This window comes from Bombus impatiens, unplaced genomic scaffold (assembly GCF_000188095.3).
Source record: "Bombus impatiens unplaced genomic scaffold, BIMP_2.2 scf_0504, whole genome shotgun sequence".
In the NCBI taxonomy this organism is placed as follows: Eukaryota; Metazoa; Arthropoda; class Insecta; order Hymenoptera; family Apidae; genus Bombus; species Bombus impatiens.
Window position 1 is genome coordinate 424,826 of NT_176923.1, and position 14,807 is coordinate 439,632.

The 14,807-nt window shown below is 41.9% G+C and overlaps 1 protein-coding gene and 1 pseudogene across 1 annotated transcript; one reads left to right on the forward strand and one right to left on the reverse strand.

The window, feature by feature from the left end:
• Window positions 1-11,303: 11,303 nt before the first annotated feature.
• Window positions 11,304-11,808, reverse strand: LOC100740348. Its single transcript, XM_012387978.3, has one exon. It carries the CDS (start codon window positions 11,652-11,654, stop codon window positions 11,304-11,306), a length of 351 nt encoding a protein of 116 aa, XP_012243401.1. The 5' UTR covers window positions 11,655-11,808.
• A 686-nt stretch (window positions 11,809-12,494) lies between these two features.
• LOC105681013 lies at window positions 12,495-14,757 on the forward strand (annotated as a pseudogene).
• The last annotated feature ends 50 nt before the right edge of the window (window positions 14,758-14,807 follow it).

Consider the following 14,807-nt stretch of genomic DNA (forward strand, 5'->3'; position numbering starts at 1 on the left):
ATCTTTTTCACGGTGAAACGAAATATCGTACGTGTAAGCTGTGAATTTAATTTGCCTACGGAAACGCTAAACGCGGTTAAAATTCACACGCGAAAGTATCGTTAATCGTACTATGCGCGTAACCAAAGTACGATTACATTTTTTCTCCGTAAAAACGTATGTACGTTCTGTTCAACGTGATTCTGGTCTTAGGTTATTTCGTACGCGTAAGTTGTAAATTTTTGTTAAACATTTTGTGCGCGTAAATGGACGACGAGGTGAAAAATTAAAATTAAAAACGAGAAGGGATCGCTATGCTCGCCGTGTCACTACTTCAGTCGATTCCTCGACTTCGCTGATCTGTGACAGCCGGTACTCGACTGGTCTATCTTCGCTGAAACGGCAAGGATGGATAAAGCGAATGTTCGACGTAGCCCGTGGTGCTGCAAGTCCATAATCTAAATGATCGAACGCGTCTTCGGGTATCCGGCAGCAAAGTGAAAACGAACACGCTGCGCCAGGGATAAATTCCATGGAACCTGGTTAGCGTGCCAGTTAGCGGAGCTCTCGACGAACTCGAAAAGAGACAGAATCGTCTCCGGTTGTACGTGGCTAACTTTCCTGACTAACTTTTACCAGCCGGCTAGAATGGATTTGTAAAGTTCAATTTAATTCGACGAGCAGATTTATGTAGACCGATGCGTTCCCGTTACGCTCGAACTGCTGCTCGCTTCTTAATTACGTCTCCGGATACGGTGGCGCCGCTTTACGATTCGCATTTATCACGGGACCTCGTAAGATTCTCGCTGAAAATATACTACCGAGAAACAAGAGAATGCTCACCGTCGTTCGTTAAGACATCTAATTTTATACGCCTCTTAGTTTGCCGTATCGCGCCGTTATTTATTTTCTTCGAGCCGGTCAGAGCGGAATAAAAGAAAAAAGTGGGCCGGTGGCAAAATATTCGCGCAATTAATAGGTGATCGTTTCCCATTCTCGTTTTTCTAACCTGCCATTTTTCCTCGCGCTTTTTCGTCGCACTGCTCGCATCGTTCGATCCCGTTCCCGCAAAAACTCGCCGGTTTTTCAGTCGCTATTCTTCAGCGGTCAAACGAACAGCGTGCCTCGGCGTAGTTTCACCTGTCCCTTCCTGGTTCTCCCTTTTTTCGCAAGATTTATTTGCTCCGGGGAAGAAGCAGGTTCGCGCGAAGCCAGTTCGTCTAACGGAAAGACAGGAGAAACCGTGTAGAAAGCCCGGTGTTAGATTTTCGCCGTGGAACGAAATAATTGCGAGGCGCGAATGGCGTGGCGTTTAACTTTAATTTACGTTGGATCGTCAACACGGTGCTATCCGTTTCGTTTTAACGAACGTCGGCAGCTTTGCCCGCTGTTCGTTATAATTACAGCCATGATCGCCGCGCTTTTTCCAGCTTCTCGATCTCCCTCTGGGATTTATCAAGAAAAACGCGATTCGCGAAAAATAGAGGACAATAGCGTGAGATGGAGGCGGTGCAGGTGGGCGTTTAATTACCACACCGTCAGCAGACTGTTTGCCAGCCAAGGATAACCGTAATCGTCGATTTCAACGAATAAAAGTAACAACCTAGACCATTCGGGGTTAGAAGTACGCCCAGGGGCGTAATCCTGCCTTGTTCCTCGCTCTTTCGGAAACACGTCATTACGTTTTTGCGTCGGAGAACGGGCTGACTCGTTTGGGAAGAAGCAGTCGACCGATTTCCACTCGACGGCCCGCGAAAATGATTCGACCTAATAATTATCGACCGTGCGATAATAAGCTCTTTTCTTTCGACGATTTGCGCTCTGTCGATTCCGGCCATCTCCTGGTTCGCCAACTCGTGACACGCGGCAAAAAATCCAAAAATAACATGTTTTTCTGATTTAACGTTTCGGTTAGCGACGTTTCAATTGATTTCAATTTAAAACAAATATTTTACAATTGCGCGAGAATCAATCATCGTGAAATGGGACGTTTACAGAGAATCAGTTCGGTGAAAATGATATATATACATATATATATATGTATATTTGTACAGAGAAACACATTATTTTCAAAGAAATAGTTTTTGATTTTTCCATTTGATTCCTCTTTAACGAATCGGTACAAAACTCGACCGAATAAAATTGACGTATGGAAACTAATGGTTATTTCTTCGACGATGGAAAGTGTGAAAAACTCTGCCACGAAATACACGTATGATATTGTTTCGAACGAATGACAAGCTCGTATCGGATCGAACGCAAACGTCACGTCCAATTAAGGATTGCGCAAAATATTTCCAACGATAAATAACCCGTTCAATTTGCCTTTGATCAAAGGCGGAAATTTAATACGAATTTTCTCTTCCTATTTATAAGATATATCGACGAGAAAATGTCTCGGTCGAGCCACAATTCTCCGGTGCAGATAACGGATTCGCGAAAGAGGTTCCTGCTCCTCGTCCACGATCGATGCAGACTATTCGCTTCTCGTTTCTTCCTTCGCGTCACACGTTTCGCTAATTTGTTTATTTTATTCGGCCGAAAACTGGGTCGCTTTCCCCACGAAAAGACGAGAAAGCGTCGGTAAAAAATTTTAATCGAGGTGACGCAAGCAGTTAGCCGGTTGAATAAAAAATGCAGCGGTTAATTAAAAATGTAAAAAGATGGGACACGCGCTTTAATATCGTCTATAACGAAATCCGAGGCTCGCGTAGCCTGCCAAAAAAGAAGCAAATTAAGACAAAAATTAGATTCGAATATTCATTAGCGTTACGTTAGCTCCGCTCTGCGCGTTATTTCAAAAGGATTATCAACGGCGCGTCACGCGCCGCATAAAAATACCGTTCTGGCCCAACGTGCTGCTAATTTTGCGATTGTCGCTTATCATTCAACGTCTCTTTTTTCATTGCGCCGCGCTCCACCGTACGAATCGCGAAGAACCACTATTTTGAAAAATCCCACCGTTCCATTCCACTTTCAATATTGGCTTTTCAGTCGGAACGCGTTTCAAAATTTGCATAACATTCGGGTGTTTTACTTGGAACAATCGCACAGCGTTATTTCTGAGAATAAATCTGTAAAAGCGATTATAAACTTCCGAAACGCGAAACATTCCACGTACTCGATATCGTTTGCGGAGTCTTGTTTCAAACGGTTTTAAAATAATAGAATTATTTCGGAAGCAAGTGGGAAAGAACGCGATAGATGGAGATATACATCACGGTAACGGCATCGATCTGCGCTTTACGGACGTTAGCTTTTCCGAGACGACGATTGCCTAATATTTTTCAGCTGATGAAGTAAACGATATTAAAAGTATCGGGATTAACGTTGATATTTCCGAGTGGAAATTCCCGAATAAAATATCGATGGAAGAAAGCTGGACAAATTTATAAATTAAACTTGCGGTTGTAACATCCAATGTCGCGTTATACCATCGCCGTTCCAAGAATGAAATAAGCGTAAGGGTGGCCGACTTATCGCGACAAGATGTAGTTTTTTTTCTTTAGCGAACGGTCAGCCCCGGTTTCTCAGACCCGGTGGGGCAAAGTTCACCCTCGACCCGTGTCATCCCTCGAAATCGGCACGCTTTTCGGTTACGCGTCCCTTCGACCAAGCGAAATCGTTTCTCGTTCGATACATCATCCCGGGACCCGCTCCGCCCAGTAACCGAACCGATATCGCTTCCTCGGAAACGAATTCGACCCTCCGTTCGTAGACGAAAGACACGTAAGTATCAGTGAGATCGAGCGAGATAACTTTTCATCGAAGCTTCGTTCCATCCTTTCCAGGAAGGTTAATCGCATTTACCGCGGAGGCCGGACGGCTTCTTCGTTCCCCGAATACCAGAGAAATTTGGCCCCTTTACCGGCGCGATAGTTTCCCAAATTCTTTCGGATGGCTCGACTAGATTCGAATCGACAATCTCGAATTTTTTTCTCCGGAAACTTTCCTCGAGCGTAAGTAATCGTCCCTCTCGCGGTTCCATTTTTTCCTCCGGCACGGTCGTTTCGTCCCGTTTGGTGCGGGCCGTGCTTTCAAATTTATCGCGAATGTAGCTGACGCGTATATGTCGCGAGCAAAAGGCAGGCCGCTTTCTGAACGTCGCCACGTGAAAATGGCGCGCGGTAAACGGTGTAAATGGGTGTGCGCGCGATATGAAATTTGTGCCGTGTTCCGTGGATTACACAAACTCGGTTTTCGTTAATGTGTCACTCACGACACTCAGATGCGCGGTAATGTCTTATGGAAACGAGCGTTTCCTGTCGCTTTAAAAAGATTCTCCGCATTCCATCGCAAAGATTAATGCATAATTCTCGGCTATCAATTTCGCGAAATGCGTCACTTTTCGTTATGTTCTTGTACGTCGTTATGGGATCGGACAATTTCAATTAATCCGTACCTACGCGAAACAGAATCTCGATAACGCCAGCAGCGGAAAGACGTAATTCAAACGACCAAATTTTTCGATTTACCTATTTCATCCGCGACTGTTCGTTTTTAATATTTCGTATTATGTCTTCTCGATTCGATACGAACGCGTTGAAAAGGTAATGAAAGTCAGGGAAAACCAGCCAAAAGAGGTTTCATTGAAAACGCCGACGAGCCCTACTAATTTATACATTTTCGATAAATTACGTTACGCGCAGTGACACGTTACACAACGAACGTTATCTATGTATCGTAGTGGTTGAGTAAAAGCAGAAAAATTACCGCTCTATCGGCCAAGAGGACGCTGCTTGATCGAGTTCGAACGTCCTTTTCATAAAACGGCCATTAAATCGTTGTAGCCTGATTCGTACAAGTTACCTTGTATTCTTAAAACGCGAGTGAAATTTCTCCATGAAACGTACGATCGTTTGCAATTACTCGCGACACGTTTCACCTGGTGTCTCGGTCGTATCGCTTTTTGTCGTAGCTTTTTATGCGTCGCGTCGCGTCGTAAAGTTCGTCGATCGTTCGATACAGCTCCTCCGTCACCGTATCACCTACTCCGAGATTTTAGCGTAACTAGACGTCCAGCGTTATCGACGATGTTTGTTCCGGCGACATATAGGTGTTCTTGTAATAGCCGCTTAACCGAACGAGAAATTCTTTCGACTACTTATCACCGCCGGCAGTTGGTCCTCGTAACATTTATGGCCTCCTTAATCCGTGGTTCCATTAACGACATACAGGGCGACAAAGTGTAGCGCATTAGTGCGAAGTCAACCATAAAACTTCGCGGGGACACTTAACGGCCATCGTTTTAAGTTAGGTTACTCCGGTGCGCGTCGCGGGGTGAACGCTGGCCTTCTCGCTTCCAGTTTCTCGTCTACTCTACTGATTAAAATCGTCATTAGAAGCCATTATGAGCTTCTACGGAATTTTCTTTCCGCGCGCAGCGTATTACGCCGGAACAAAGGGCGAAATTTCATTAACAGGCCTTGTAATTTCAACGCGGCGGCCCGCTTCCGACTTTCGCAGCTGCTTTGCTGCAATTGCGTCTCTGTCGCCATCAGCCGTTCGTAGAAAATATTCTCCTACGGTTGATCTCCCAACGTTACGCATCATTTCTAAAGGAGCGCTCTGTCATCTTTCGACCGATTTTCGTGCAATTTACGTATCGAAACAACGGCAGAAGACCACCGAGAATTTCATAATTTTCTTCCTCTTCTGGATTTTCTTCGCTTCTGGAAAGTATATCGCCGATATTATCAATATGCAATTGATTTACGCGACTTTTGCGCAGTGTATCGAGCCGAATACTGCCGCAGACGTTCACGGGAGGTCGAGGTCGAAGCTACGGAATCGTAGGTGGAGTTTCGAACGCGAATCGAGCTAGCTATTTCACAACGCAGCAAATACCAAAGTATTCGTTTCACCGAGGTAAAGAACTTTCGTCGATAAACGTGAAATACATGTGATCGAGCTGTCTTCCTAGTTTCGTATATTCTGTCGCAAATGTTTTCACATTTCACAGCGCCGCTCGCGTTCCACGTTTATTCACTACGCAGTTTACCGCGAGCCAATTACTCGATGCTGCCGAATAAACGACGTTTAGATTTTTATACTCGTACGTATACTCGTAAATTAGTTATTATCTACGTTTAGAATTATCGCAAATTTCCAGCGTGCAAAGTAATATCGCCTAAGGCGATCGATGCAGAAAGTTTCGAAGCTATGTACTGTAACCATTAAATATAAATACGACTGGAATTTTTCCAACGTCGTATGCTGCGGATGAGCAAGTTTCGACGATCTTCCGTGTATCCTCTCCTACGACGTACGTATACCGCGACAATTTTCACCTCGATCTATTTATAGCTGCTCTCGAGAGGACTCGCGGTTAAGCCTCGTCTATACCGAAAGACAATTGTCCTCAGACACGTATCGCCGACAATCCACGTCTGTTTTTTCATGGAGAATCCGCGCACAACGGCAGATAGAATTCAAGCGCAGAAATAGTCCGCGAATAAAAATCTAATCCACGCTGACCAACGACTGTCCCCGCTGCCAATCTGTATGCGTTGTCCGGGGAGAATCCGGGAAGATAACGGAAAGTGAAATACAAGTCCGCGGACAAATATTTCATTTTCCATCGGAATAGAAAACGAGAAACAACGACTGTGCAGAAATTTAACTGTTGAGGTTATTCGATGTCTAAACAGAGAAAACTCGTGGATAAATTGTAAAGCAGAAAATATATTTAAATAGAAGTGTAATTATAAGTAAGAATACAATTTGAGCTGGTGCAGATCCGCACGCTTGCTGTATTACCCAATAACTGAAAAATCCCGAAGCCAACGTCGCCTGTCTACCGTTTATGGTTTGTCTTCGTCGCAGTCTTTTGTCTACACGCTGTCGATGGCTTCGGTGTTTGAGAAAACTAAAAAGACCAAATATAGAGTTTTCTTAGAAGTGGTAACCACTTCAACATTAACGTTCCTATAAGCGCATATAAATCCGCAGTCTACTGGTAATCTTTGCCTAAAGATTCGCGTCTTCGCGACGGTTTAATACTTTTTGCGTTTCTTTTGCCGCAAATTAAGAAATACACGATACGTCTCGTAAAGCACGATAGTAAGCCCGCTCAAGGACGTGACTGGGGACACAGAAATTAGACGTAGACAGTAGGGGCCGTGATTACGGGTTCGAGTGGGCGTGAGAAAAGTGGGTGATCATAGATATCCGGCACGCTCTTATATCAGCGGATGAACGACGCTGTTCGTAGACTGCTACGCTACGTACGTTGGTCGCCGACAATCGTCGAACGTTGCTCACAGACAGACGAGGCTTTCTGGACTCGTCGTCGCGAAGGATAAGAAAAATCAGGGAGAAGGGGGAAAAATTGCGAACGAAAGTTGCGCGACTCGTGAGCGGAGCGTATTTACGCGTTTTACGCGTCGGCCGATGGTGCAATTATATCAGTCGGTACGGTGGTGTGTTCGGGTTCGCTCTTTACGAGCGCAAGTTTCGAAACTACTCGACTGCCGACGTGCAAACATTTCTACGCGCACTCGCCCGTTCACCGGTGGTGACGTGGGAAACGGACTTGGCTACTCTTCAACGTGGACGACGAGTTTCTCACCGCGGACGACGAGTTTCTCACCGCAGGATATCCTCCAGTTATTTTACATTTATTGCGCCGTTGACTAATATCTCATCGCGTTCGCCGAAAGTTAGGTCGCAAATTAGACGACTTCGGATTTCAGGCGTGGCCCGTATAATTTCAAAATTACGAAACGCGACTCGCGGCCAGCCAGCTCGACACATAGGAATACGCGCGTAATTAGAAAAGTCCTTGAATTCTGCAAGCAGAGACCGGTGATTGACCGTGTGGCTGGCTTAAATGAAGCGACTGACCGGCCGGTGGCTCGTAATTATCGAGAGACTCGGTTAATTGGCTTGACCGCCGCACTCGTGCCATTCTCAATGCGTTTCGCTGTAATTTAAAGTAATGCAATCCGGTTTCTAATTAGCGTTCTCCATTAAAATGTGCAGAAAACCGTCGAATCCCTAGTTCCGTGCATTATGCGCGATGGCCGTCTCGCAATTTTTCACATGTTCCCTTAATTAGCCGTATTAGAGAACCCGCGCGATTTTTCCACCTTTCGCACCTCCGATCGAAGAAATCGAAGGATTCCGTTTGGCGAGCGTGATACAATTCGATACGGGATTTTTAGATTCCCTTGACATTTATGTAGGAACGTATGGATCTTAGAGTAAGGACAAGTAATGATGTTTTATTTAGAGTTTAGTGTAGTTTAATAAGCGATACTCAATAACAAAAGGACCGATTACAATATCGTCGTACGTCTTATTATCATACTATCCCGCTCCTCCACTCGCACTCTCTGACTTCTCGATTCACACTCTGTGATCTCTCGACTCACACTGCGCTTCTCAACTCGCATTCTGCCCGTTGTAGCATCTTTTTTGTCTTTTGCCGAAACCACACACCACACTCGTGTTCCGCAGACGCTCGTGGCCAGGGTCACGCAGGTCTTTTCTACGAAACTATGCGCTTGAAAAGACCGAGGACACATTGATAGACCCGACAGCGCCTCGGCTCTCGCGACATTGTCCCTGATTACCTCGATGTTTCTTAGGCCCTTTTTCCCCGATACTACATTTATTCCACGTTATAACGAACGAGTATTTCGAGCGAACAAAAATATCTCTTTCTGTCGCGAAAATATTTGTTTAGTCGAGAACGGTCTTCACACTTGTCAAAAACTAATAAGTGCATTTACGACAGAGCGTCGCGTCGCTAGGATAACCGTCGTTGCAAGTGACACGAAACTACTTTTAGTCGGACGAGCCTCTCGATTCCAAGCGCTGCATGCGTCGACTAAACTATATTTTGTTTTGTCACGGAACGTGATATAATATTAAGTTACAGCGTTAAATAAGAATATTCTCGAGTAAAACGGTATAGCAAAGTAAATGAAAAGGGAAAGATCGTGAATTTATCTAATTATGCGCGTAACTTAACAAAAGGTATGGTAGAAAGTGAAAAATAAAGCAGCGAGATTGTAGCGGGGTACAAACAGACCAAGGTTGTGTAAGTTTTTACCATTTATTTGAAAGGAATAATTGTATGAATATTTTTCGCACGTAATATCTCCAAGTTCGCTTTTGACCGTATTATCAAAAAGGAGGGTAGGATGCCTCGCAGGGAATGAAGATATATTTCGTATGCCTCGCAGATATTTCACTTTGCTGAAAAGGCGGACGTGCACTGCCTTTTGGCTACCTTTGATCCATCGGAGCTCAAAGACCGCAGTGTCCGTATAATTTACATTAACTTTTGCCAGATGGAATCCATGTATCTCGAATGTATCGTCAAACTAAGTAGAATGTACGTTAAATTTCTTCGATCCTGTCGTTAATCGTTACCCTGTAACACTTATCGCTTACTCGCGTTAATAATTCATGCTGGAAAAATTTCAATTACAGAGATTTCGTGTCACGGCATTCTCTAAGAATAAACAGCAGGCAGCATGGTTGAAATTTTCAACGCGAGATCGTAGTTTCACACTCGGTAAAATTTTTCAATAAAACGTGCGGAAAACCGTAGCACAGAACTCATTTTTAACAGTCACCGTTACATCTTTTCCGCTCATTCCGGAATATAATTTCTTTCTCGTGGCGATTCTTCTTGTCGGCCTATCCTGTCAGCTGTGGGCACACGCGCGCATGCATACACTTCAGATAAGAACGATTATAGGCTCGCTCATTAGCATTTTCCCTCGCGCCGAGTTGACCATTTACGACGCAGGAATAATGGTGCAATCAAAGTCAACGACAGCCGCTTCTTATCGGCTCGGGAGGAATATTTAAACATACATCGTTGCTTCCGTGCAATATCGTAAGCATCGTCTGCGTACAAGTCGCCTCGATCTCTCCAATTAATCGAATAGACGCCAGATGATAGAATAATGCCTATACTTTCTTCGTAAAGAAAATTTAATCGATTCTCGTATTTATGCCATTCTCTTTTTGTTAACAAATTCTACGTGCGTTCCTCTCCGAATTTACCGTCCAAAAGAAGTGTAGTATCGGGGAGAAGGGCCTAAGAAACGTCGAGCCAATTGTAGACAATGCCGCGAGAGCCGAGGCGTTGTCGGCTCCATCGATGCGTTATCGGGTCCTTCAAACAAATAGCTTTGCCGAAAAGACCTACGGGACCCTGGCTACGAGCGTCTGCGGAACACGTGTGCGGTGGGCCTAGCAAAAGACAATAGAATGCTACAACGGCCAGAGAGTCAGTCGAGAAGCAGAGTGCGAGTTGAGGGGATACGGAGTGTGAGTCGACGTGCAACGATATTGTAGTCGGTCCTTTTGTTATTGAATATCACTTATTAAAATACATTAAACTTTAAACTCTACCATCAACACTTGTCCTTACTCTAAGAATCCATCAGTTACTACAGAAGTTTTAGAGGTAACGGTAAAAATTTAACGCACAGACAATACTCCTGTTAAAAGTTCGTAGAACACGTTGCAAATGTCACGTAAATGTAAAGTTGGTACTTGGGTGGTAGTAAGAAGGCTGAGTCGTAACCCAACTACTTATTTTCCTTTATAAAACTTTATTATAAATGTTAACACTTACAAAATAATACCGAACCGGAGAAAAGGGGTTGTATGAGTACAGCAACTAGAAGAACAAGAACTGCCCGAGCTGGGTGAAGTCTCGGTTTATATACGTTTTGGTTTTAGGATGTTGAGGGGCTAGGTGTAGGTTATGATGTAAAAAAGTGTCCGAAGATCGGAGGTCCATATCCTATCTCTGATGTGGACTGAGGTGCGACACAGCCTTGGTGTATGCTATGATGATAAGGTGGTGATGTGTCCAAAAGTGTTCGAAAGTCGGCGGTCGATGTATTATCACTGATGTAGGTTGAGGTGTGATTGATGTCACACAAACATCGTGCAAAGAGATGCAGATTGCGCCATGAATATGTATTTGCTTAGAAAGACACGCAAAATAAGTCAATTTCTCCTGTTATCGACGCAGGGGTATGTACTTTTTCCTCGAAAACGGAAGATTTGAGTTGCTGGCGGAAGTCTTCGAGAAACCAATAAAACACATCTCAAAACTGATAACTGATACGTCGTATGAGATGATTCGCGCGACGTTCTTCATTGTCTGACCGTCGAGGCCCAAGCACCACTAGACAGACTCTCGGTATTCAATCAACTACCCTTATTATCCCACAAGAAATAAGGGATCGAACGATTTGTGGCGTCGATTAATCAAATCGTAACGGGACTTTACGACTCCCGTTGGAGTGCATCTTCGAGATCGCGTCTCCCCGCGAACGTGCAAAACTTCACTATGGATTCGCTGCAGTTTTATGGAATTCACACTCGAAGTCACGTGTACTGGATAAGTCTTTTGCAAATTCCATTTCGGCGACAACAAGAGGAATGCTACGATCGTCCACGATCCGTACAGCAGCGTTTCGTAGATCTGCAAACAGTGTTTCTATCGAATAGATTAGATAGTCGTCAACCGGTTCACTACTTGCTTCATTCAATCTTTGTAGCAGTGATTCCACGACAGGACATAAGTCTTTCATAGCGAACAATGCAGGAAACTTTCTCCCAGTCTTATTAGTTTTCATAATTGTGGAGAACTTATCATACATAAGTGCGAACTCACATTCTCCATCATCTAATTTCATAGTGATTGGGTGTGTTTCCTGACTGGTTTCTAGTGCATCTCTTCTCTATCCTAAAGGTATTTTTACCTTTAATATTTCATGGTATATGTTTTGAATACCACTTTGTATACTAAATTCTGCAAATGCTAATTCTGCAAGACAAGTCACACTTGTTAATTCCTATGTCTCTCCTATAAAACCAATTGACATGTAGCAATATAAATTTTAGACTTTACGAGTTATTGTATGTTATACAGCCATACAAACTATAGATTCTATGTATCGAAGCATGTTTTGCAGAAATTCATCCTCATTCTTTTGCTCTGACTCTAGTTGTGCTACATCTTCGCCAATTGTAGTTCTGTTACCTACTGCCATCTGAGTTTTAATCTTGCTGTCTTTTGCTTTAGACTTATAAATTCCCCTTTCATGTGGAACAAGATATGTGGAAAAATGCATTATATTTCTTTGCTCTTTACTGAGTGAAAAAGCAAAAGAAGCGTGGCATATCTGTCCCAAGAAATATAAAAGAACTTTCATCACTTTGTAGCAAAGAATAGAAGATTATAGTTACAACAATACACATTATAATTATATTGGACGAACACTGCCAAGAAATACTTCCACAAAGTATTTCCAAAAAATGTCCTTCCAGAATAACTATAATATTTTTTATTGCAACTACAATTCTTCCAGTCTTCGCTACAAAGCGATGAAATTCATATTTCTCGAGGCAGATATACCACGCTCCTTTTGCTCTTTCGTCTATTGAAGAGTAAGAATGCATTTATCGACATATCTTACTCCACATGAAAAGGGAATTTATAGTTTAATGCAAAAGACAGCAAGATTAAAACTAAGATGACAGTAGGTAACAGAACTACAATTGGTGAAGATGTTGCACAGCTAGAGATAGAGCAAAAGAGTGAGGAGGAATTTCAGCAAAACATGCTTCGATACATAGAATCTATAGTTTGTAAGGGTATACAACATAATAACTTGCAAAATCTAAAATTCATATTTATACAATTGGCTTTATAGAAGAGACATAGGAATTAACAAGTGTGACTTGTCTTGCAGAATTTAGTATACAAAATGGTATTTGAACCATATACCATGAAACATTGAAGATAAAAATATCATTTTGTATTAAATTCTGCAACTTCAAATTCCGCAATACAAAAGTCACATATGTTAATTCCTATGTCTCTTCTATAAAACCAATTGACATGTAGCAATATAAATTTTAATTTATAAATTTTAAGCAATATAAGACTTTACAAGTTATATTATATGTTGTACACCCACAAAAAACTATAGATTCTATGTATTGAAGCATGTTTTGCAGAAATACCTCCTCGCTCTTTTGCTCAAACTCAAATGGCTCTTTTGCTCAAATGCAAATTCCGCAAGACAAAAGTCACACTTGTTAATTCCTATGTCTCTTCTGTAAAACCAATTGACATGCAGCAATATAAATTTTTTGCTTTACAAGTTATTATATGTTGTACACCTATACAAACTATAGATTCTATGTATGGAAGCATGTTTTGCAGAAATTCCTCCTCACTCTTCTGCTCAAACTCTAGCTGCGCTACATCTTCACCAGTTCTCGTTCTGTTACCTATTGCCATCTGAATCTTAATCTTGCTGTCTTTTGCTTTAGGTTTAAAAATTCCCTTTTCATGTGGAGGAAGATATGTCGAAAAATGCTTTCTATTACCATCAATGGTATTCAAAGCATATACCATGAAACATTGAAGGTAAAAATACCATTTTGTATACTAAATTCTGCAAATGCAAATTCCGCAAGACAAAAGTCACACTTGTTAATTCCTATGTCTCTTCTATAAAGCCAATTGTATAAATATGAATTTTAGATTTTGCAAGTTATTATGTTGTATACCCTTACAAACTATAGATTCTATGTATCGAAGCATGTTTTGCTGAAATTCCTCCTCACTCTTTTGCTCTATCTCTAGCTGTGCAACATCTTCACCAATTGTAGTTCTGTTACCTACTGTCATCTTAGTTTTAATCTTGCTGTCTTTTGCATTAAACTATAAATTCCCTTTTCATGTGGAGTAAGATATGTCGATAAATGCATTCTTACTCTTCAATAGACGAAAGAGCAAAAGGAGCGTGGTATATCTGCCTCGAGAAATATGAATTTCATCGCTTTGTAGCGAAGACTGGAAGAATTGTAGTTGCAATAAAAAATATTATAGTTATTCTGGAAGGACATTTTTTGGAAATACTTTGTGGAAGTATTTCTTGGCAGTGTTCGTCCAATATAATTATAATGTGTATTGTTGTAACTATAATCTTCTATTCTTTGCTACAAAGTGATGAAAGTTCTTTTATATTTCTTGGGACAGATATGCCACGCTTCTTTTGCTTTTTCACTCAGTAAAGAGCAAAGAAATATAATGCATTTTTCCACATATCTTGTTCCACATGAAAGGGGAATTTATAAGTCTAAAGCAAAAGACAGCAAGATTAAAACTCAGATGGCAGTAGGTAACAGAACTACAATTGGCGAAGATGTAGCACAACTAGAGTCAGAGCAAAAGAATGAGGATGAATTTCTGCAAAACATGCTTCGATACATAGAATCTATAGTTTGTAAGGGTATACAACATAATAACTTGCAAAATCTAAAATTCATATTTATACAATTGGCTTTATAGAAGAGACATAGGAATTAACAAGTGTGACTTGTCTTGCAGAATTAGCATTTGCAGAATTTAGTATACAAAGTGGTATTCAAAACATATACCATGAAATATTAAAGGTAAAAATACCTTTAGGATAGAGAAGAGATGCACTAGAAACCAGTCAGGAAACACACCCAATCACTATGAAATTAGATGATGGAGAATGTGAGTTCGCACTTATGTATGATAAGTTCTCCACAATTATGAAAACTAATAAGACTGGGAGAAAGTTTCCTGCATTGTTCGCTATGAAAGACTTATGTCCTGTCGTGGAATCACTGCTACAAAGATTGAATGAAGCAAGTAGTGAACCGGTTGACGACTATCTAATCTATTCGATAGAAACACTGTTTGCAGCTCTATGTATTCAAGCATGTTTTGCAGAAATTCCTCCTCACTCTTTTGCTGTGACTCTAGCTGCGCTACATCTTCACCAGTTCTCGTTCTGTTACCTATT

Bases quoted from the DNA above. Each gene is read 5' to 3' on its own strand.
- LOC100740348 (XM_012387978.3), bottom strand. From the start codon at position 11,654: ATGAAATTAGATGATGGAGAATGTGAGTTCGCACTTATGTATGATAAG.